Raw genomic sequence first — 23869 nt, 5'->3', positions numbered from 1 at the left:
CGTGATCTTTGCACTGCTGGCAGTTGGTTGCTAATGCATCTCCTTGTTGCTCTCCATTCAGCAGAGCAGCGGGGCCTCCTGCCAGCTCCCACCTGTTTGTTTTTCTCCAGACTGACAAGATAAAGCCTCTGTGGCTGCTCACCTCTCCTGCCCTCAGGTCAGAAAATAACAAAGCAAAACCAAGCAGAGGTAAAACCTCACCAGCTTTCTGAGTGGAATTCCAGCACATTAATTATGGCAAGCACACACACTAAGCCATTTGTTTTTTGTTCCCTAACTATTTATTTAAAGAACCATCTATTGATAAGTTTATGTGTAATAAAAGCGCTGATTTTCTTCTCTTTTTATACATCACCAGATTTATAAACCATGTCGATCAGAATCAAAAAGAGCAGTAGGTAGGACGGAGGAGGAAGTGCTTGGACTGGATCCTGGCTGTTCTGGTTGAACAGGTCATGATATGAATCCACCGATCTTTTTTATCTTTCCATAAAATTCCATAAAATCTAATCTTTGCTGTTATTTAATGAAAAAAAATACGATGAAATCAACAATTAATTAAAACATTAAATAAAATGTCAGAACACATCATTGCCATTGCTTGCACTCTGCTGCCTCCTAGTGGACAGATGAGGCATTACTCCTAACTGACCTGCAGGATACAATGTCAGCAGTCGAACCACGCTGCACTAAAAACTAATAACATACCCTGGTTTACATGCAATGATGTTATATATTTCATGGATAATTTAAATACAAGCATTTCTGATATTCTTAATTATGTAATTTTGTGGGGAAAATATCATATTCACACAGCGGAAAAATTGTAAACCCTCTCAGTGTTCTTAAATAATTTTGCCAACTAGTCGATGAAATATACTAAATGAACAGAAAGGCTAAAAAACCTTGAAATATATCAAAAACCTTTGTGTTTTAATGTCTCTTACCTTGCCCTTTTGTGCTCTCGTCTGTTCACCCCTGATGTTTTTTATGTTTTGTAATAGCTATTTGTATTCATTAACACATTGCATATATTTGTGCTAGTCTTCACTAACTTGTTTTGTAAATGTCTTAGTGTTTAATGTTTCAATAAAAAAAACCCTAAAAAAACCCACTACACTAAAGACAATTCACAATTCCCATTAAACAGGATACTGATTTAGTATTGCATTTCCATTGTTAGGTGAAATAATGTAAAAACAAGACTAGGTCAAAACCTAGTATGTGGCTGATGCATCAGGTCAATGTGCGCATTTGTGGGCAATGTGTTACAAGGACTGTCCTTATGAGGCCGATGTTTGGAAGCAGGTGCGCGCTGCAGACGTAGGTGAGTCCAGCGGACGACAGCTCCCCGAACAAAGTATCCAGAGAGTCGCGTCAGTGAAGGTCCAATATGCTCCATGATCCGTCATTGTGATGTCACAAGTCTCTCTCTACGGCTCTGAAAGTACCGTCACTCAGTCAGTTCGTCAGTCACATACAGACCCATGTGTAAAATAAATAAACTAATTAAAAAAATGGAAATGGAAGAGGATAAAGTAACCTGAATTTTAGTCCCCAGTACGTGTAAAACACTGCTTTCTACACTTCCCATAATGCAACTAATAGCATCTTTGTGTTACAGGCCTCATTGATTACATCCTCGGGTGTGATTTTGTCAAATAGTAAGACGTTGTGCCAGTTTTTTCACATGATAACTTAACCCCCCTTTAAAAGAAGAAATCTACTGTAAAAAGTTAAATAGGTCATTTTTAAGGATCCCGTTTGTTTAAAGAGATGCTTTCTCCAAAATAACATAAAAACATGATCCTTTATCTTATCTTATCCTTTATCCGTTTAATGTGTCTAAGTAATTACAAACAAATACACAAAAGTTAACGTGTTTATATCCTTTCTTAATGTTAACTAACTTATTTCTGTTGGATTTCTGTCTGTGAGGAAGAGACATTTTTAACCCGGACAGGATCTCCTCTCCTCACGAGCATGCAGGTTGATTTGAATATATTGAGTGTGATGCAGAGCTCATTTATCTTCTCCTCTGGCTCTCGCCCACCTCTCTGTGCCAGTCAGCCTGTCGGTGCTGCAGACGGCACACACAGCCTCATGGAGAGATGCAGATTGATAAGGGGCGCGGGCAACATAAGTGGGTGTAACTGGCAGGATTCAATACAACGCCAAACAAGGCGCTCGGGGCTGGAGGAATCACGCTTGATTTCAGTTAAGCTAAGGAACACAGTTTTGCTTCATGTATAGTCATTCTGTCTGTATTTCATATTCATACAGCGGCATAAAAGGGAGGAAGCAGCTGCATAATGCAAACCCCATTTCTTTACACATTCATATAACATTTATAAAGGAAAGTGACTCGGAGAGACATGCTTATAGTTGATAACTTTATTCTTTGAAACTACACTTTTGAGTTAAAAATACTCTGAGAGACGACATTAAACGACACACAGTGACAGGGTTAGGCAGATTCATCACAGCGATGACATTAAGAGAGGCAGGCCTTAAAAGAAGTCAAAGTGATTCTTTCATCACTTCTACCTAAGGACGACAGCAGTCTTTTCTGTTGCCTACAATCATGAAAAACAGCACTTTCTAAAGGGCCTTCAGTCCCCACACTTCATTGCCATGCAGAGCCCTACTGTGTCAAACAGGCCACTCAGAAACTCCAATAGCATTCAGAGAAACCATCACAACAGTTATGGCAAACAGTATTGTCATGCAGCAGACTGTGCATGCAGAGAGAGAAAGAACACAGAACAACACACACCAAACTCTGTATGTATTTTTAGATGAGTAAAACAGTGTTAGCTGTTGTTAACAGTGGTTTTGACAGGTAGAGGAGATGATGTTTACCACTACATAAACAATAAGACGAACATTTATAAAGTCATGAATCATGTGGGAAACAGTGGCAGGTTTTACTGCTGTTGTGATGCATCTGTTTCAGCAGATTTAAGAACCACATTTCTCATGATAGAACATGATTGTGTGCTGACTTATTGCTTCAGTCTTTTGACTTTAATTGTCTCATCTGAGCCCATGATTCAGCAGAGTTTGGAGGGGCATTATTTCAAACACCTGATAGCCAGGATGCAAAACATATAAGCAACATCAAAATGTAAGAAGGAGGAAAAAAATTCTACATTTTGGGAAACATGCACCATAATTTTCTCGCAAAGAGACAAGACTGATGCGCTCACATTTGTACATTAAATATGAAGCTTAACTGAGCTGAACTCTGGTAACAGAACAAGGCTCGAACCGGTGGATGTGCAGTATGTTAACCCTGGAAACAAAGTGCACACATGCTAATCTACAGCATCCACCAGGTCGAGGATATTAGAACACCTAGGCAGTCATGTGGCAACCTTAGCTAGCATGTAGCATTTGACATGACTAGGCATCAAAGGCAGCTAATTAATAACTACTTTTGCGTACTTCTGTGTAACTTAGTTTGAACACACAGCACAGTTAGGACACTGGTAAAACAAAAATGTGAAGTGCTAAAGGAAAAAGGCTCTGGTGATTTTGTAACTGTATATATCAAACTGCTGCTCCTACAGCATCTAACATCGTGGAGGCAAAAGGCCAGGAAGGATATAGTCAGCAGGAGTGGGCAGAGCCCTGCCAGAGGGAGGACCGGAGGGGTCAGAGGTGATCTTCTGTATACATGTGATGGATACTCAGTAGACCTGCTGCAGCAGGCTGGGATCAGGGTCAAAGCGTTGTAAATCTAGCTAACGGAGCAGGGGTCATCCTTGCAGGGCTTAACATCCCCCTGCAGCAGCTGGATCATCACGGCCTTGGTCAGGTAGCTGGAGGTGCCTCTCTTCCCCACAGGTGGGGTGTTGTAGAACGCCTCCATGTCATCCTAGCAGAGACACAGATGAGAAATCAGCTTTGATATGATTGTGACATGTGTTTTGAAGCATTTTAGAATTGGATGCTAAAGCAGAATTGTAACTCACAGTGTTAAGGGGGCCCTACTGAGTGTGACAAGCAGTTTATAACTGCATTTAAGTGAGCTAACCCTTTAGGGAAATTATCCGTGTATGGCTGAAACAGAAGCTCAAAGTTATGGAACACATCAGGGGCAGGTTTACAAAGATATTTTAGACCGATTTTAATTTAAATAAATGTCTGTTAAGTCACTATCTGTCGCTGAATGAGGTAACACAATGGTGATTGAGACTATGGCCCACTGATGAAGGCCTTTGCATTTGCAGTATCCACAGTTACCGTTTATCGCCATAGGTGCCGCCAAAGACAACGAAACTCGAGATTTCCACTTTAAGCCATAAAATTAGACAGCTTAACCTTATGCTAACTCAGACCTAAGACTCATCATACCATGGTAACAACCCAGGACTCGCACCACTGCTGACCTTACATACTCAGCTATTTTGGTGCCATTTATTATGACTTTTTACCATATTTGAATGTGGTTTACGCTCCAGTCAGCAGCAGGTTTATCACAGTTTATGGCTGCTGCAGTGTTGTTCCATATCAGATTTTCTTTATTGTTACATTCTTTAATGAATTTTCAAAGTAAAATGTCCTTGTAAAGACAATCAAGACCCAAACTGCTTTGTGCATCAGATCATCTCTCTAAAGTTTGATAAATATAGGCCACTGTCAAAGTCTATCTATGTGAGACTGGCCCCAGGTCACATTCAAATTAAAAAAGTGAAATATCATTAAGCTTAAAGGCTGGAGGGAGGCCACTCTACCTGTTTCTCCATGCCTTCAAAGCGGCTGCGATCCTTCTGGAAATCATTAAAGGCTTCCTTCACCAGACTGTCCAGGTCCACCTTGTCGCTGAACTCCAGCTCCGGGTTCCTCTCCAGCACGATGGATACCACCATCAGCAGCTACTCACACAGCGGAGAGAGGACAGGTTTGATTCCATAATAAAAGGAGAAACATCCACGTCGTCTAAGGCAGAAATTCATGCACATTAGATTTATAGATGTCAGCTTCATGTATGTGTTGGTGTACCTCCACGATGATTTGTCTGTACTCAGGCAGGACGATGTTCTTCAGCGTGTCCTCGACCAGCAGGGAGAAGTTCATTTCATACATGGTCATGTCAGACAGTGTGGGTTGCTACAGAGACACAGTAAATAAGAAATGTCAGAATTATTCATTGTAATTATTTTGTCCTGATTAAAGTGTCATACTGTGTCATCTGATCTCATCACTGTGATTGAACTAGAGGCAGAGGGTTGTGACCTTCCCTCTCTTCTCTCATGGTCCCTACAGTAGATGGTAAAAAAAGAGTCATTACTCAAACGTTTAAAGTTACTTTAAAATAAATAAAGCAATAAAATAGAAGTAATACTCAAATTTTACAGTATAGTGTGATCAGATTTTATGGGAATAACTAATAAAGTCACAATATATACATGTCAGTAAACAGTCCTACACGCTGCTGAAGTGAAGGATATTAGTAAGGCAATCCATCGGCCTGAGCTGCAGACATTCTGACTCGTCCTAGCAGGAGAAGTGCAGGTGTTGCTGATAACAATAACAATGAATAAGTGGGATTTATAGGTGTCTGAAATGTGCAGCACAAGGTAAACCCTTGAATGTTAAATTAGTTAATGAGTAATTTTTGGATCAGTCCCAACAAACCATGACAGCAGTGAGCAAGTATGCAACATATCAGGTAACTGAAGCAGCTAAAAGGAATTCAGCCATCATCGATGTTTCAGGCAGGAAGGCAGAACACCATTAATGACGTCACTGAGTTTTGACAATGATAAAACATTAAAAAAAAAGATTAAAAAAACAGTTTTGCAGATATTTTAAAGCAAGAAAAAAAAATTAATCTTCGATGCAGACACCCCTAAAATCTATATATGTATGTTAAATGTGTTATATGTATTTTTCTTTATCACATATGTTTAGAACTGTATTCAACTCATTTTTATAGCACCTTTTATACATACATGCAGCCCAGAGTGCTTCATACAGGAACAAACAGACAAAAGACTGACAACAGTGAATACAATTTTGAAAGACTAAAAAAATAACACATTGAAAACAATAAAATGTTAATAATTAGTAAAAATCAGTAAAAAGTTAAATATGCCAAAAGAAAGACGAGAGATAAAGCTATTTTCACCTGTACGCTAGTATCAGGCACAACAACTCGGAAAAGAAAAAGTGACATGATGTCCCCGAGGGGAAATTAAACTCTCTCTCTCTCTGTTAGTACAAGCATGCCACACACACATAGGCCCGAAATACACACATACACTAACAGGATCCCATGGAAATGCATTAAGGAGAGATGTCAGAGTGAGGTGGGCTGCACATGGACCCTCAGCAGTTGGGGGATTTGGTGCTTTGCTCAAGGGCAATTTGTCAGTGTCAATGAACAGGGACCTCTCCAGCTACCACTCCCAATTTCCATGCCTCCTCTGTACTGGGTTCCCAAGCAAAGTCCCTGCGGACTGAGCTCTGGATATTACTAATGTTGTTTGGCTAAACATACACTCAGGGGCGTACGCTATTTTTTTCGACCAATTATATACTTTTATATTTGTCCTCCCCCATGATCAACAGGACAAGAGCAAGCTGTTTGTTGGCTGATCAAAATCCATCACAAGCCCCCTCCTAACTTTCCGTTTTTTAAAGCTACTTTGAGGAACTTTGAGTTTGTTGATCTGGCGCCCCCTGTGGACAAAGCCGTACCTCTTGTCTCTTTGTTGATTTTGTCCTGTACATGCTTAAAGCTGTAGTAGGTAACATTATTAAAACTAACTTTTTGTCATATTTGCTCAAACTGTCAATTTAAACATGTAGTAGTACATGAGAGAGATAATCATGTTCCTCTGGCTCCTCCTACTGCTCCTAATGGCATTTGTAAGAATCCAACGCTGGAAATTAAAAAAAACTGCCCATTCCTCCATTGCTAACTAGGTTTATACTACAAAGACCGTTAAACCGAAGAAGACAAAAGAGGAAAAGCAGGTAAAAAGAAAGATTTGGACTGAGACAGAAACAAAAGAAGTGTAAACACTGGAGCGGCATTTCTGAGGTGGAAAAAGCTACGGGACCTGTGAGGATTAAAAAGCGATGCTGAGTAAGACATTTCTGCTGTAAATGTTTTAAAAAAATGTCTCCACATTGCTAAAATGTCTGCAGTTACTGTGACGTTGTGTTACCTTGGTGTTGCAGTCGGGCTAACATTAGCTTGTTCTCAATGCAGCTGCTGTTCAGCGTTGTTTCATGGCGGAGTGGCTTAAAAATATCTCTGTGAAGTGTCCAGGCATAGTTCTGTGTGCCTGTGCTCTCACGGCTAAATGTTCACAACATCTGTGAGTTACTGCTTAGGAGGGCTCTGTTGTTTTTTCCACAGTCTCTGATAGCAAATTAAGTGCTGCTGGTTTCGCTGAATTAGCTGAATTAATAGAATTAGCTGTAGATTACTGTTCACAGTAAAAACACTGATTTCCGCTGGTTTGATGTGTATCTGCTTCGATAGTGTTGCAGTTGTCACGTTTTTACCGGTGTGTCCGCCATATTGTATATCTGGCTTCTTCAGTTGCCGTGGTTACTAGCCTGCGGACGCAGGACAGCCTCCTCTGCGGGGAGGGCTGTGGAGGCAGGACTGAGCGCCGCAGAGAGAGAGGGGGAGGGACCTGGAGGTTGTGATCTTTCAAATTTTGAGGCAGAGTCCGCTCTCTTCTCCATCTTACCTACTGCAGCTTTAATATGGTGATTTTTAACACAAAAGCTCATCCTGCTTTCTTTAAAAAATTGCCCTGGAAAATGTAAACAAAGGCAGCATGCAGCCTACATCCTAACAGCGGTTTCAGCGGTTTCAGTATTTATCTCCTGCTTCTCAGGGAGGCAACTACCTGTGGGAGGTGATTCCCTGCCACCAGGATCCCGTCGGGGGTCCTCTCCAGGATCTGCCACACACGATCATAGAAGCCCAGAGGGGTCCTGTTCAGAGAGCCGTCGATCTGACGTCTGTTCAGCCAAGACCTGAAGCCAAACAAGGGTTGAACCAATTTAAAGAGTCAGGCAAAATTAAACAATGATAGCCCCTGTGTTAGAGGAAATTATCTCTGAGTCAGTGTGTATTAGACAAGATTAGATCAGATAAAAGTAATTGTTATGGGGAAATTGGGTTGCAGCAGATCAGATGATAAGATATGGATGTAGACACAACAGAAGATAAAATAATTAAAAGTTAACAGATTATACAAGAGGTTAATGCGTTAAGATGAAGGCATGGCGTCTTCAAAGGCACGTTTGTGAGTTAAAAATGGGATGAGACAGCTCGGGTAATGATAAAGATTACCTGCCGGTGTGCTGCGGCTGCAGGACGTCTAACAGGAGCTGCTTGATGTCGCTGGGGGAGAGCTGGTGGATGTCCTGGGGTGGCATGTCTCCCGCGCGGATCTTCAGCTCATGTTTCATGGCCTGGACGATCCACCTGGAGAGCCACACAGACTGTTAACAGCCAAAGATATGAACCCTGCACAGCTCTCACAGGGCAGGTGACAATTGATCAAAAAAGGATGAGTGTGTTCAAATTATTGTCCTTTTTTGATTCACCCACCCTGTAAAACAGCCCTTAAACTCTGGACAAGAAGAATTCTCTCCTTTCTTCTCTGCGTGTGAACTACCATTTTCATCATTTTTTTATTAGATAGCTCCTTTCACTTATGGACCCATAATGGCATTGTTAAAATGAAAGATATTTATATTAATGGCAAACTTCCCTCTGTGGAATTACTGTGCAAAAAATGAAATCTGCCTGAAACCAATTTCCTTTCATTTCTGCACATTCTGCAGTCATATTAGATCCAACACAACCACCTCCCCTGGTGCTCTGAAGCACCCAGGCGGAGTCTTTGTTTTCTGTTGACTGATTCGTCGAGGGGGGAATACTATAAAGTCACAACTATGTCTAATAAATGACATATATCCCTAGATTTTCTGAAATCCACTTAGGAGGGATAGAGGTACCAGAGGGAGTGCATTCAACGTCTATTTTTACCAGGCATGTTTTTACAGTTCAGGGTGGCTAAATATAATCTAATCTGAAGGTAAAGCTTAATAAAATGCATCCTAACATAGATCCTTTGTGTGACCACAGTACGGTGTGAGTCTTGGAAATGTGTCTGATATCTGGGGAGGCAAGGTAAAACTAGACCCAGTGTTGGCCTTATTTGAGGACTCACGTCTTCTGTGGTTAGGTTCATAAGCACACATATTAACTGAGACGCAGTAAACTTCACTTTAAGAGGCTCCATTGAGGAAGTTCATTAGACTTGATTACCTCCCATTGATTATGTACAGGCCTTGCAATTACTCCTCTTAACTACTTGCTAAAATAAGTAGGTTATGCCTAATGTGAGGTGTTCATGATCACAATCAAGGGAACAGTACAGCTACCATCCACCAGACAATATATGGTCAAATATGCATGTTGTTAGTAGATCTACCTCATTCACCAGCTGATTCTTTCAGCCACTGGACAAAAAGTTAATTTTGTATTGAAACTATGTCAAGCAACTTTTTACCTATATTGCTACTGTGTGTACAGAGGCTGTGCACGTGACGTCAGGCTAGGTGAAGTCACTGGTTACACCCACTGATTGGCAGAAAGTACTTTATGAGTGGCAGCTTCAGTGTTCAGCCTGAATGCTTAATTCTTGAAAAAATCCACAAATAGGAAAGAGCTGTTGTACAACTGACTTTACAAACAGATTTAACAAAGGTCGGAGCTTTCACTGTTTTCCCGAATCGCAGCAACAGCTGAAATCCAGGCACTGACACGTGGATTAGCCATTTTGTGTCAAAAATGTTGGATTGTGGGTGATAACATACCTCAAGTTAAACTCTACTGACTCCTAGTCACGTAAATACACAGCATCTTTCATTTTTAGTCCATGCTCCTGTGGAGTTTTTGTCAGCATTTATTATAAAAACCATCTGATTATGAGCCTTGTGTCCTACAAGCGCTAACTACTTAGCAAACTTGTTTTCTCTGATTTACTCCCATTATTGTTGTTTCTCCCACTGAAGACAGCCATATGACGGGTTGTTTTGCCACTCAGTCCAACTGATGGGGCGCGTTCCAGTGGGAAAGTGACGTAAGTGCGTACCCTCTATACTGCATGTGTCCAGTTTCATGTAAGTCTGTTTTGTGTGTTCCGTACTGCTTTTGTAAAGTTAAAAAAACAATAGGAGGGTAGCAAAAACCGACTACAGATGAACAACCTTACATAGACAGCTAGGAGTTCCTGATGTTTTGATAGGAAGACCTTTGAAGGCCTGAACTGATGCTAACATTGACCTATTTGTTGGTGTTCTTTTGAATGGTCTAAACACGAGCCGGCCTGCATGAGGCCGTCTTGCTTGACTTAATACTTGAACATGGATTTGTCCTACCCGACTCTGATCTTGAGCATGCCGCTGAACAGTTCTGGGTTGTTGGAGACGATCCATCCGATGTGGATGACCAGCTCCTGCTGAAGAACGGCCTCCCGCTCCCCGCCGTGAGGGGAGCACTTGCTGTAGATGATTCCCTGGATCACGCCTGGCGACAGCGGGTTGGAGATCACCTCCTCTTTTTGCCCAAACAGACCGAGGGTCACCTGGTATCACAGGTATTTGCACACATACACACACAGAGGGGAAAAGAGCAAACACCGCCACACATAAGGTTAGAAGGGTCCATGCAGTGGAGTAGAATCGCTGTGTATAATAAATGTGAGCCTCCGCAGGTGCACGTGTGTGATAGTGTGCACACAGTACTTCCTCCAAGGTTCATTTCCTACAAGTATCTTTGTTCCATCACTCTGAAATTGGCCTCCTCTCTCAGAGTCACATGAAAGTGAGTGGGAAAAAAAAAATTACAGATCCCAAGATTACGCTTTTTCTGTCTTCTGAAAGCCATCTCATAAAAATTACACCTCACCAATCTTCCTGATGCGAGGACACGCTCTTTTTCCTCGCCTTCAGCTGATGAAACCCAGCACTTTGAAGACGAATCATTCATCTTTACTTCTAAACTGAGTCTAACGGAGCAACCAGCCGGCTGGAGCTGGAAATGTTTGGAAACTATGAATTCAAGGAGAATACATTGTTGAATTTTAACGCTCATAATCCAAAGCTCGAGTCAGAATTGTCGTTATTGTAAGAGGAGGAACACAGCCGTCTGAAATCTTAAATCAGCTTTTCCAATCATGTCGAGAGCAGCATTCCCTCCGGTGAGCAATCTATATGCAGATTCACACCTTGAGCTACTTGAGCATAATGAAACGCCTAAAACTGTTCAGAGGGCTAAAAATGAGGCGAGATAAGTGACACTCTCAAGAGCAGGCTAATCTCTGAGTAACACTTGACAGGAAATGATGCACCGAAACCCATCCTGCGTGAGGGAGTGGCATCACACAGATCCCCGGGTCACATTACATCAATCGGCACATGAAGTGCGTCTAGACACGTGGACACGGTGCGTATTAGGATTGTCACACTGTCAGTCTCTCTGCAACTACAGCTTAGATGCACACACGGCGGAGGTGAGCTGTGATGAGGAGTATGAGCATGCAGCTAGCCTTAGTAATTCCCATAGGATAACAGCAAGAGGAGCTTAAATATTTACTCTTCTTACTTTATTTCTTTTAATCAGTGAACATTAAAATCATCATCCCCAAATGTCACTTTCCCAAATATAACCTATAATCATTTGCACAAAGGGGATAGTAACGGTAACCTTTCCAGGCCCTGCTAACTAGATGCTCACTTACCTGCTTGCCATGCACTAAAACACTAGTAATACTGGGGGCAAGGCTGTCCACTAGCTTAGTTAACAGACTGGCAGCAAGACGGACAACAGACCTAGTGGGCGAAAAGACACAAGAACAGTTTTGGCATTATGACAGATTACAACTAACAGCTGGGAACTTAACAGACTGCATGTTTTTGGCTGAGGATCCGATTCCACAACTTGACTGCAGCTTCAAAAGAGAAGATATTGGTTACCGAATATGATGTAAAATAATAATTTAATTTCCTTGCCAGTGCATCTTGTTCAAGAGAATACTAAAGTGATGAAAAAATGTTGTAAAAATTGTATCTCAAAGTATTGCAGGAACCAACATTAAATGGTGCAAGAAATAAAGTGTACGCCGGATGAAAGTAGAAATCCTCTTCGGCAGAAAATGATGAATGTTATTTTAATTTGGGCTGTCAAAGTTAACGCGATAATGGCGCGTTAACGCAAATTCGTGCCACTACATTTTTGGATGTGCACCAGGTTGTAACACAACGAGGGAGGGAGAGACTATCGTAAGCAGCAACCCATGGAGAAAGAAAAAGGTATTTTAAACAGCAAGTTCAGCTACAAAGCCCTGCCAGATGCGTCTGTTGACAGGACCAGAGTTGTTTGCAGTTACTGCAAACCACCTGCAACCTGCAAACCAGAAGTTACCACCGGAGTACACAGGGGTTAAAGTTCTGTCAAATTAACCATTTTATTGAAATCCAGAGGCCATGTAGCCGTTCAGTATAGATCAGACAGAGGGGAAAAACGGCAATGGGAGGGGGATGACATAAAGTTACCTAAAATACCTTTAACTTTAATAATGTCCAGGAAGTCATCAATGCTAGTCATGTAGCATTAGTGCAGTATTTGACTGTGGCATTTGTATGGGCCAAAGGGAGCTTTGATCTTGTCTGCTACATTACTTGTACTTGTACATACATTACTATTTGAGAAATCCTCTACTTCCCTCCGCGAACAGAGGGCTTTTATTTTGATAAGGAACATTACCATGCATTGCGTTAATTTTTAGTTTTTAGTTTTTTGGAGGCTACAGAGCTCTACGTTGCGCTATAACTCCAGCAATTTACATGGGAAATATCCCTGAGTTTGCCGTGAATCCAGTTGGCAGCTAACGTAAACGTGGAACGCATCGCTAACTCTGTCCGGTGAACTCACTTTGAACAACAGGTACAGACGGTACAGTAGCCACTGCCTTACAGAGTAACTCAACATAGATAACACTGCAGACTGCAGGAGCCGACCCTCTTATTAGTTATAACAGCTAGCATGAGCTAACTTCTTTTCTCAAGTTCTATACTTTTGTGTATTTGAGGTAATTTACTCAGGAATTCCTGTTTTCCTTCTTCATAGGCTGCTCCTAACGTCAGTCAACTACATCTAACAGGCATAAATAGTTCTTTATTTTATTTCATTTTTTACCAAACTACATTCAAATGATACAATAAGTTACTGACAACCATGCGATTAATAGCGATTCAATTATTTTATTCAATATTAATTAAGTTCCCAGACATTATAATAATCTTATGAGAGAAACTCCATGCACCATAACTTTAAAAACCATCCAAACATCAGAATGAAATAAAAAAGCAAAACCCTCAAATAATTTAAAGTCAACCTCACTGAGGATTTTTATCATGTAAGAAAAAGAAAATATGTTCCAGTCCCAGTGCTGATTCATGAATTTTATGTAATCAATGTAATAAATAACAAATGAAAGTCTTCCTTCCCAGAAAATATTTTAATGTTCACTAATTTCTCTGTTCACTATTCAGGAGAGTCAGCGCAGCCTTGAAGCTGCCTCCTCTGTATGCAGGGATCCTATGAGGGGAAAGCAGCACACACACTCTGTGCTTATCTTCACAGGGTAACACACACAGCCACACACACATGGAGTTGAAGCCGTCCCCACAGAAGCAGCGCACAAATAAAATAATTTCATTAATGGGGTCATGAATACAATCAGCTGAAACACAACCACCTCCTATTATATGCTGAGTAGAACTCCTGTGTGGTGTGTGTGTCTCTCTCTGAGTGTGTAGAGTTATTCAGTGCTTAAACCTGCAGAAATACGGAGGCACAGCTTGGGCACAAAGCTTTAATGTTTAGAAGGCATGATGTGGTGTCAATCCACTGATGCTTTGTTGGGGAACCTATTTCAAGCTTCGCTTCCTGGCCCATGTTAGGTAAATGAGAAAGTAAATTGAACTCAGTATCGATGCTTTTTCCCAGCAAGTAGGAAAGGAGCCTCCAGGATTTCTATTTTATACTCTTTTTTGCTCAATGGCATAATCAAATTTCTCTGGGCTGAAATCCAATTAATTAATATATTAGCATATAATAAAAGTGGTGATGTCAGCCAAAACGACAAGTCAAACCACAGAACACAGAAAATGTCGACCACCAAACATGGGAACAAAAGCTGGAATGAGAAGTTGTCACAACGATCTAGGCTGAAAAACAAAAGTTATTATGTTGATGAAAAATACTATTACTGTATAATCTTCATGCTAGTAATGTTGATAGCTGTTTTTAAAAATAATTAAAATATTTAAAACTTGATTTGAATAATATCAAATTTGGGACTAGCTTTAGTTTGACACAAAAAATGTCCGACATTATGCAGAGCTTCTACACTCAGTAGAAACTGTTTCAATTTAACACACTATTTCCATTTTTTATTTAGGCTATATTTTATAGTCTTTAGGCTACACACTTAGCTTACATCTTTATTAATTTCTTTCTGACATTAAATAATCCCTGTTTACAACCAGGTTATTAGAAATCACACAGTAATATTGGCTGAACCTCACACAGTGCTCAAGTTACACAGCTAGCTAGCAAGCTAACTGCGAGTAAACATGCAGTCTTCTCTCCATCTCTGCCTGAACTTTACCTGTTTCCCATGCACCAGTATGGTGGTGATGTGAGGAGCTATAGAGCTGGCGAACTTCTTGATAATACAAGCAGAAAGGCGCACTGCCAGCCTACAGTCCGGCCAGATTAAACAAGAGTTACTTTAGAGTGTCAGCATGAGAAAAGGTAAATGAGTAAAGTAAAAACGAGAAACAATGAAACAAGTATTAACCTTATTCATAGCACCTATACCATACCCACAGCATGTGAGAATTATGGGCTCAACTACTGAGGTTACGGGAAACTAACCCTAACATGAACATGACAGGCCCAGCTGTCATTCTAAGTGTCTGCCAACACTACAGACATCATATTGCTCTCCTCAAAGCCACCAGACCTTTACTTTGCACATCAAGAAGTTGCTGGTCAACCACTGCCTCTATCAGTTCATGTTTTGGGTAATCGGGTCATACGCAAATTTTGTGTTGGATCTGTTAACCAGCAGTTATATCCACGGTAGTTAGCCTCTTGGATTAACTAGCTTACGGCTACTTCCACTAACTCACAGGAAGTTACACCCATAATCATTTCTACAGTAGCACCAGTAAGAATAAGGTGGATAGAGACAAGACATTTGGTCTAAGGGGTCTCAAAAAACAAAATACGAACCTCTCCTAAATTCCCACCCCCTTCTATTCATACTAACTGATTATTAATGAATGAAAATGACTGAAAATATCACTGGTCAACATAATAGTAAATTAAATGTCCTAAATATCTCCACTGAAGATGATATCACTGCTCCTGAAAGCATCTTTACTTTAGATCTGGACGTTTTTGGATATTTGGAATCCAAACTAAAATCAGACTGGGACTAATTATTATTTCAAATCAATGATGAGTCGTGAAATTATTGTTTGCACTGTAAGTATTTGTATGTGTGTGTGTGTGTGTGTGTGTGTGTGTGTGTGTATGTGTGTGTGTGTATGTGTGTGTGTGTGTGTGTGTGTGTAAAGAAGAAAATATCAGACCAAAGCTTTCTGCTGCCTGCTCTTCTGTAGATTCTCTCCAGTTCATCCATCAGGTTCTCTGGAAACACAAAAATGTTTGAACCAGACATTAAAAAAAATCATAAAGACAAATTTAAATATAAATCTGACATTCTCTGTAAAACAGAACTACAAAATAAATCAGTTACTAAGAGCATGGTACAAACGCATCCAAAGCTGCTAGGTGGCAAGACTTTTGATCACATCTCATTTTCATTCAACAGAGAAACCCCGTAATAGTTTGTTCTCTTTTAGTACAATAAGGGACTATTTCTTCTACTCTCTGGAATTCTCTACCAATTGAATTAAGGGCACTACAACCATGTAGACTTGTTGGGAGGGTTTGGGGGTTTGTGTTTGGTCGATCGTGTCTCGGCTGTTTCTGGTCAGTTTGTGTCATGTCCCCTGCCGTTGGGGGGCCTGTTCCTTTCTCTTTGCAGTGGTTGTGCCTTTACTACCATACCTTTTGCCTTTCATCGTATATGTCTTATTTAACCTTATCTGTTATCTGAACATAGTGTCTTTTTAATGTTCCTATTTTAGATGCTTGTCATGTATTTTTGAGTCTGCGCCTGTCGTATGAAATGTGCTATATAAATAAACTTGACTTGACTTCTTCACACAAGCTCACTGTGTGTGCTTACCATCTTTGGAGAGGAAGTCAGGTCCTTCTCTCCTGAGGAGGATGCTCGCAAGCTGAGCCTGGCTGGCCAAGCAGTCAGAGTCCTTTTGGCACACAAACACAAACACGTGTAACTTTATTGCATGCTCTTTACACAGCTGCAGTTTTATCCACTCACAGTAAGCACGAACAAACTCCGTATTTAAAACCATAAATGTAAGACTTTTCTGCTATTCTCTTTCAAGTATTGCCTGATTTAAATCTGGCAGCAGCCTTAACGTTCCTAAACCATCTTTATTATTTTATTGAAATACTTCCAAAAGTATAAGATTTTTTAATTTTTAGTAGCTTTGATGGCTGCTTATTCTTAGTGAAATATAAAAAAAGAGAGACTTAAAAAGTAAAATGGTGTGACAGAGTGTATTCAAAGCAGAGTAGAAAAAATCATTCATTAGAAAACATAGAAAACTGTCTGTTCATATTCTTTAATTGTCTTTAAAGTTGAACGTTCACATTATAAATGGTTACAGTTATAAAACATGAGGAAATCCACCTGACGTTTAGAGGTGAGTAGAGTTGCATTTGTTACTGTGAGCACTTTTCTTCTCCACGGTGAGGAACAGAGACTTTCTATGATTCAGTCCTTGTCACTGCTAACACCCACTGTTTACCTGCCAGCAGTCATGTGTCTCCTCTGATATACACGGAGCTGCCAGACGCTTTGGTTTACCTGTGACTCTGACTAACGCAGTGATTCATCACACGCTTCCCCACGCAAACACTATCAAGTATGTATTTATTGTAATTTATTATAATGACACAGACAACCTGAGGGAACTCTGGCCTGGATTTAACCCCGGTCACTTTGATGTCACAAGTCATGCTTTCTTCCTGCTCTTGCTAGTTTGATGCTGTGTTCGAAATCGGATACTTTTTACAACATACTACAAACTGCATACTGCATACTACATACTGCATACTGCATACTGCGTTCGGCGGTAGTATGTAGTACGGAGCTGTTCAAATGTATTTTGCTGTATGCAACGCCATACACCAGTTTCCGGTTTCTTCCTGTTCTAAAGTTCTGTTGTGAATTCAACTTGTAATGTTAAGCATGAGAGGTGTTGTTTGTTTTTGCCCTGTTTTCTCTCTCCCTGTCTCTCTGGTCACCCTCCTCTTTCTGCCTCCTGTGCACCTGTGTGCAAAGAGCATTAAGGGACAGGAGGGGATTTAGAGGTGCAGGCAGTGCAGAGTGGAGAAGACACACACGCTGGACAGCACACGCGTGCTGAGGAGTTTTTGTTTCCTCTCAATCCTTTCTTTTTGCCCAGCATGTTTTAGATAGCTCGGTTTTGTTGTCTTAGTTTGTTGTTTTAGTTTGGGCTGGAGATCTCCGGTAGTCCAGTTATTTGTCTTTTGTTTTATATTCGTTTTTTCCTGTTTATAATTCATTTAAGGGGGAGGTGCTGAGAAAGATGGTCCATTGCGTGGCCCAGCATCTTTCCATCTTTTGTTCATTTTGCCCGGGGTCTCCAGCCCCTTTTGTTTTCCATTAGTTTATTCATGACATTTTTCAACACTCTGGGTTTAATAAAGCTTGTGGGTTAAATGTCTATCATTTGTGTGGCGTCCTTATTTTTATATGTTGCGGTCCCCACTTTAGAGTCTCAGTTTATTTTCTGTTTTGTTAAGGAGGCTGTAACAAGAAGAATAACTGACATTTTAATAGCAGTTATTTATCCCAACATGACTTTGTGAGCCTTTTCCCCCCTGAAGACAGTCAACTCACATGGAACTTCTGGATGATTTCGTGGGTGGGCTTGTGCAGCCACTCCTCCACGCTGATCTCTGGCTGCTGCTCCAGGTCCGAGGCGTTGGGCGTACTCGTCTGCCTCTTCACCTTAGAGTGCTTTGGCAGCTCCAGCTCCTCAAAGCTCTTAAACTCCGGGATCCTGTGCACATGCAAACACACAGACAAGATACACTGTCTGCTTTTTCCATATAGACAGTAGATTCATATGCAGTTGTTGTGCTGCTGAGTCTAAAAGCTAAATAATGCTGTCAGCATCCTTTCTTAAACCTTTTTGTTATTGTACCTGAAACATTAACAATCAAGTGTCTACTTCATTTTGCAGTTTAACATTCATAAAACATTAATCATCAGATTATGTGAATATCAGATGTTGTTGTCGAATAAATTATGTAAGCCCTTCGTGATCTTTTTGAAATGTCCTGCCAGCAGACTAACTAACAGACGCACTGGCCTCCGACAAGCCGAGCATGAAGACTACAGGACGCTCTTACTCTGCCTCGTTGACACGCAGGAAGTCCAGCTGCTCCACCACGGCTCCAGATATCAGGGTCTAACAGGTCCAGGAGAAAAAATAATACATAAGAAATTATTATAAAAGTGATTATTCTATCAAGTTGGCTGCAAAACACAAGAGAATCCACAGTAATATACTCATGAATATGTGGAAAAAAGGGTTGAGGAAGTCATACTCAGGAGCAGAGAAACACGGGATGAGGAAGCAGAGCTGAGTGAATCCCCAAGAGGAGGTTTTTCAGGTGACTCGGTATACAAAACAACTGTTTGAATGTTGCACTCCATAACAGATAACACCAGGAGTAAAGAGGTGTGAACCGAGTTCACCGTTTTGAATTTTACAAAATGTGTACAGGAGCAGAAACAAGCGAGTGTCTAACGGGGTAAAAGTAAAAGTTTGAGTGTGTTAAAAGCTCGGCAGCGTAGGAGTAAAGAGCGCAGTTCAATACTACTTGCTCCTGTGGTCTAAATGTGATATTAGCCATTCCAACTGAAGTCAGCTCCAAAACAAAAATAAGAGGCGTAGGAGAGGAGCGATCCTGCTCCCCATAACAATGAGATGATGAAGAGGAGAAGTGTTTCAAAGCTGTAGGAGTTAGCTGTGAAGTGAATAGCAAATAGGCGAAAGGAAGGGGGAACTTTAAAGGGAAAAAAGGTTCATATGAGGAAGTCTCTGCTGAAAACCACAAACACACTGAGAGAGAAGTTCGGCTTGGAAGACCTGTCATAAGTTTGACAAAGCAGTTGGTTAAAGTTACCAATGTGAGAATATTTCCAGTTCTAGCCTGACTTTACTTTCCTGCTTTGTGCCACAATGAGGAGCAGCTGCTTTCAAAATCCTGACACTTAAACCAGAAAGACGGCCAGGAACACGAAGAATTAACTGGTTTATTTTAAATGCATGAATACTGCTGTTAGCATATCAATGAGTTAAACTGAGGCAGTGTCTTTAACATACACAAGCGACCAGGAAAATAAAGGACATGTGAGTAATGCCTCAGTTAACATAATTTTAACACAATTTTAATAAATGTGATATGTTATTGGGGGCTGCACGGTGGGCAGTGGTTAGCACTGTTGCCTCACAGGTTCCTAGATCAAATACCAGTTCAGCCATGGGGGCCTTTCTTTTGTGGAGTTTGCAGGTTCTCCTCTTGCATGCCTGGGTTCCCTCTGGGTACTCCAGCTTCCTCCCACAGTCCACAGACATGCTCGTTAGGTTCACAGGTGACTCTTAAATTGCCTGTAGGTGTGAATATGAGCGTGAAAGGTTGTCTATCTCTATGTGTCAGTCCTGTGATTGAATGGCCAGAGTGTACCCTGCCTCTCGCCCAATGACAGCTGTGATAGGCTCCAGCCCCCCAGCAACCGGACAGGATAAGCGGTATAGATAATGGATGGATGGGACTTGCAAAACAGATTTTTTACCAAAAATTTGTACACACAGGAGCACTCACGGTGACGTCAACTCGAGTGGCGAACATTATGAGTGGTCAATACTTCTACGTCAACTAGCACGAGCACAACATACCTCGAGGGGAAACGCCTTCGATGCTATGTCATATGGCAACACCATTTCCGCCACAGTTACTTTAAAGTATAAAGTACATCTTCACATGCTGTGAATGACACTAGCAGGAGCTGTAACCTGCAAACAGTTCATAACATGGATCTGTCTGTCTGTCCCTGTTAACAGAGAATCGCTTGCATTGAGATTCATTCACAATTCTTTTCATTCCAGACTGAAGTGTGTGTGAAAAGAATAAGATTAAAATGTTGAGGGATTTCTTTATTTGTTTCAGTGAGCATCGGTGCAATGAGGCCTCGTTGTAATAGACACTGCGGTCGTGTTTCCCCGCAGGCGTGTCGCATCGCACACCTTGCCCCTCTTAATGGTGGGGTACATCGAGGTAAGGGGGCACTCGATGTGATTGGCTACACAAATCATTGACACATAGTATATCACCTTTAATGCAGATATAAGGAACTTGTTGGCAAAGACATGTTTATTTACTTATCTTGGGGGGAACTGCAGTATGAATGGACCATGGTCAAGTCGTCCTGTGGTCAAAAGCTTTAAAGAAAGTTTTTGTATGTTTTCTAATATTATCAGGATATCCTGGGCCCTTCCACTGACTCGAACTGCTACTGTGCTGAATGAAAGCACAAAGTCTTCGCTAAATATAATAAACAGTCATAAATGAAAATTTAAATAAATAAGGCGCTTTGTAATGTGATTTTTCTTTACTCTTTAGTTGTCCTGTGTTTTTATGTGATTGATGTGTGCTCAGTCACACACAGTTACTCTTTCTCTCCTCTTGCAGGCTGTTCATAGCTGCTGCGATGTCTATATAAGACACTTGAACCCTCTCTGACCCCTCCTCAGTAATACTGCTGAACTAAGTAGGCTGGTTTGATAGCGTCCTTACCATTTTCTGAGCTTGTATCAGTCACTCTCAAGCACAAAGTATTATCCAGTCATATAAATGGACTAACTAATATATGTAGGCATTGACTGTCTAATAAGTTTCTCTTCAGTCTGCTCAGCAGGCTGAAAGATACATTAGAGGGCTCAACCTCTGATCCATTAATTCACCACTTCATTCGTTGGCACAAAGTCATTCCACTTTATATTCAACAAGCTACATAAAGCTTCAACACAACACACAAATCTCCTTTTAAAAACCATCTGGGCTCAATTCAATTTAAGCTTTTGCAGGCAAACAAAAACAGTGTACCGCCCAGATTGAAGCTGGCAGACCAAGGTCAAATGGAAAAACACTGGTACTGCTATTGAAATAAGAAGCAGCTTCAGATTAAGGGCAGAGAAACTTTAGTTTTTTCCCCAAAGAAAGAACATTTGAAATATTAAACTATTGTTTATTTTAGAGACAGCTTGGTTGTATCAAAGTCCAAAGAAGAGAGCAGGGCGCCTTATTTACCCCCCGACTGCTGCTTTTATGAAAGCCTTTCAAAAACAATCAAAAGTGCTGTAACAGTAATGGCTACAATGGGTTTGAATAAGGACAATGTCAAGAACTTACAGTAGACCACTGATCATTACAGTTTACCATGATTGACAAGTGAAATGCATGACTGCGCCCTGTTTATCACAGCAGAAGTATAAAAAGGAACATTTTCTCATAAGCAGAAACCTAAATCTGAGTGTAACTCTGAAGGCCATGTGAAATATAAAAAAAGTATCATGATTACATAGAATTGCTGTTAAAAGTATTATCAGTTAAAAAACTGTTTAAAGGTGGAAACTAAATGTTTAAGGACCTTTGGAGCTGGTAAGGTAACAGCACATCTGTCTCAGCTGACCTGAGCAGATGTTCTCAGCTGCTGGGTGACTGCTGAAGTGAACACAGTGCTCGACTCACCCTGAGGTATTACTGCTGTCATGAATAAAAGGAATAAAAGTAAAATCGTTTGTGGAGAAAAGCTTCAAACCTGTGTTATCTTGACTGTGTACAACTATGTGATTGTTTGTGTTAAAGTGCTCGTTCTTTTCATGATGATTAGTTTGAATAAATACAGGAATGAAAAAGTCTATTTCCACTGGTTTCACAAACCTGAAGTCTGTCCACATGAACTTTGACCCCTCCGATGTTGCCTTTCTTGAATGATGCCAGCATGTCCAGCACTGGGTTGAAGCGGCTTCCCCTGGAGAGACAGAGGGTCACACAATTCAGTTGATTTGTTCCAACAGTGCACAGTAGAGGGCATCTGTCTAATTTACATTCAATTGTGCAAACTATCACATTCCAAACACAACACATTTATCAAACACATCATTAGCAATAAATCTTCTCAGCTGAACGTTTTCTGAATGAATCAGCACATTTCAAACACACCCTCACTGCTTTAGTCTGCCTGCTGTCGCCTTTTATTTAGGTCATCATGGCGGTCGATAGCAAACTAATGACTATCGAGCTGCTTTTATGAGAGCCCATTGACTTATTCCACATGCTGCAGTGTGGCTGTTTAAGTGTTGTGGCATATTTCACATATGGCTTCCTGGATAATGGTTAATACTGCTGTAATCAGCCCAGCAGTCAGCCTATAGTGATACAAATGAGAAACATTATCACCCTATCAGAGAGCAAATACAGATGCACCTTCAGCTATAGAGATGGATAGTACACAGAGAAGGGGAGAGAGAAATGCTGAACTCCCCTGCACTGTGACTGTCACAACATTATATTGTGAGCTGGGGCCAGAATCAGACAGAAAAAGAGAGATGGAGGGTGATGTATGGAGAGATAGGAGGAGGACGAGTGCAGTGAGAAAGCTATCAGACGACAGGAAGACAGTAGAAGATTAAAGGGCTGTAATGGAGCGTGTATATTACTTGATGTTGTCCTCTCGGATGAGAACCAGGAAGAGAGGACGTCCCTGCATCTTCCAGCACTGTTTGATGAACTGCAGGGCGTTCTGCACACACACATACACACACACACACACAAGGACACACACACACACACAAGGACACACAAACACACATCATGTTAGGATGACATGGGCATGGTGCTGGTTCAATGATTTCAGAGTCACAGCCATTTCTAACGTTCTGCCTCTGCAGTTATCATAGATTCATTAATGTATAAAATATAAACTGAAACGTTTTTTGAATACCATTACGCTTGATAGTTTTCACAGTGAATGGTGGCATTCAAAATCCATTATTTCACTAAAGTTTAAGTTTAAATTAAATCTGTGTCTGTTTTTCCCTCAGTTCTGCAATGTAATTTCTCCACAGGGATCATTATTAGTCCAGCTTTGCCAGTGAAATATACTTTATAGTATTAGTAAGTTCACAGGGGCAGCTTTTGTGTTACAGGTGCCATCCATCCTGTGGTGTTCTGAGGGTGAGTTACTGAAGGACCTTGAACTGTTCTCCCCTTTCTTCTCAGTTTCTCTTTCTTTACTTACTGCACCCAGTCATCAAAGTTATAATACTCTCCAAAAAGGTAAGGCTCCAATAAGTTAAAGTGCCTTATTGTTTCAATTTGATGTGAACATCCAGAGTTTAACCTTGTAAACATCTCCATGTGGTGTTCTTCATGTGCTACAAGACATATCAGGGACAACATCAGCAGTCATCTCCATGGCTGGGCCTGTCTGCTTTTAAACTGCAGTGTACCAAGGACAGGCTGAACAACACGTTTTCAGATTGGCAGGTTTGAGAC

The 23869-nt window shown here is 40.9% G+C and overlaps 1 protein-coding gene across 3 annotated transcripts in view; it reads right to left on the bottom strand.

Annotated features, from left to right (window-relative positions):
* Positions 1-2392: 2392 nt before the first annotated feature.
* phkb (phosphorylase kinase, beta) overlaps positions 2393-23869 on the bottom strand; it is a 128560-nt gene continuing 107083 nt past the window's right edge. For 2 of the 3 annotated variants that reach the window (XM_069676709.1, XM_069676629.1), the window contains 13 exons: positions 23032-23114; positions 22253-22343; positions 18656-18714; positions 18141-18303; positions 16374-16455; positions 15712-15769; positions 11787-11877; positions 10426-10631; positions 8327-8461; positions 7878-8007; positions 5008-5115; positions 4740-4880; positions 2393-3880 (listed from right to left, as the gene is read on the bottom strand). In XM_069676709.1, coding sequence (XP_069532810.1) covers positions 3743-3880; positions 4740-4880; positions 5008-5115; positions 7878-8007; positions 8327-8461; positions 10426-10631; positions 11787-11877; positions 15712-15769; positions 16374-16455; positions 18141-18303; positions 18656-18714; positions 22253-22343; positions 23032-23114 — 1485 coding nt within the window. In that variant the 3' untranslated portion in view covers positions 2393-3742. Of the gene's footprint in view, positions 3881-4739; positions 4881-5007; positions 5116-7877; positions 8008-8326; positions 8462-10425; positions 10632-11786; positions 11878-14720; positions 14812-15711; positions 15770-16373; positions 16456-18140; positions 18304-18655; positions 18715-22252; positions 22344-23031; positions 23115-23869 lie in introns of all 3 variants that reach the window. The other variant, XM_069676780.1, reaches the window with a different exon arrangement.

The sequence above is a fragment of the Semicossyphus pulcher genome, unplaced genomic scaffold (assembly GCF_022749685.1).
Source record: "Semicossyphus pulcher isolate SPU_LCO1_2020_fin unplaced genomic scaffold, fSemPul1.0.p SCAF_1, whole genome shotgun sequence".
NCBI classification, from domain to species: Eukaryota; Metazoa; Chordata; class Actinopteri; order Labriformes; family Labridae; genus Semicossyphus; species Semicossyphus pulcher.
This window is presented reverse-complemented; position numbering and strand designations above follow the sequence as displayed.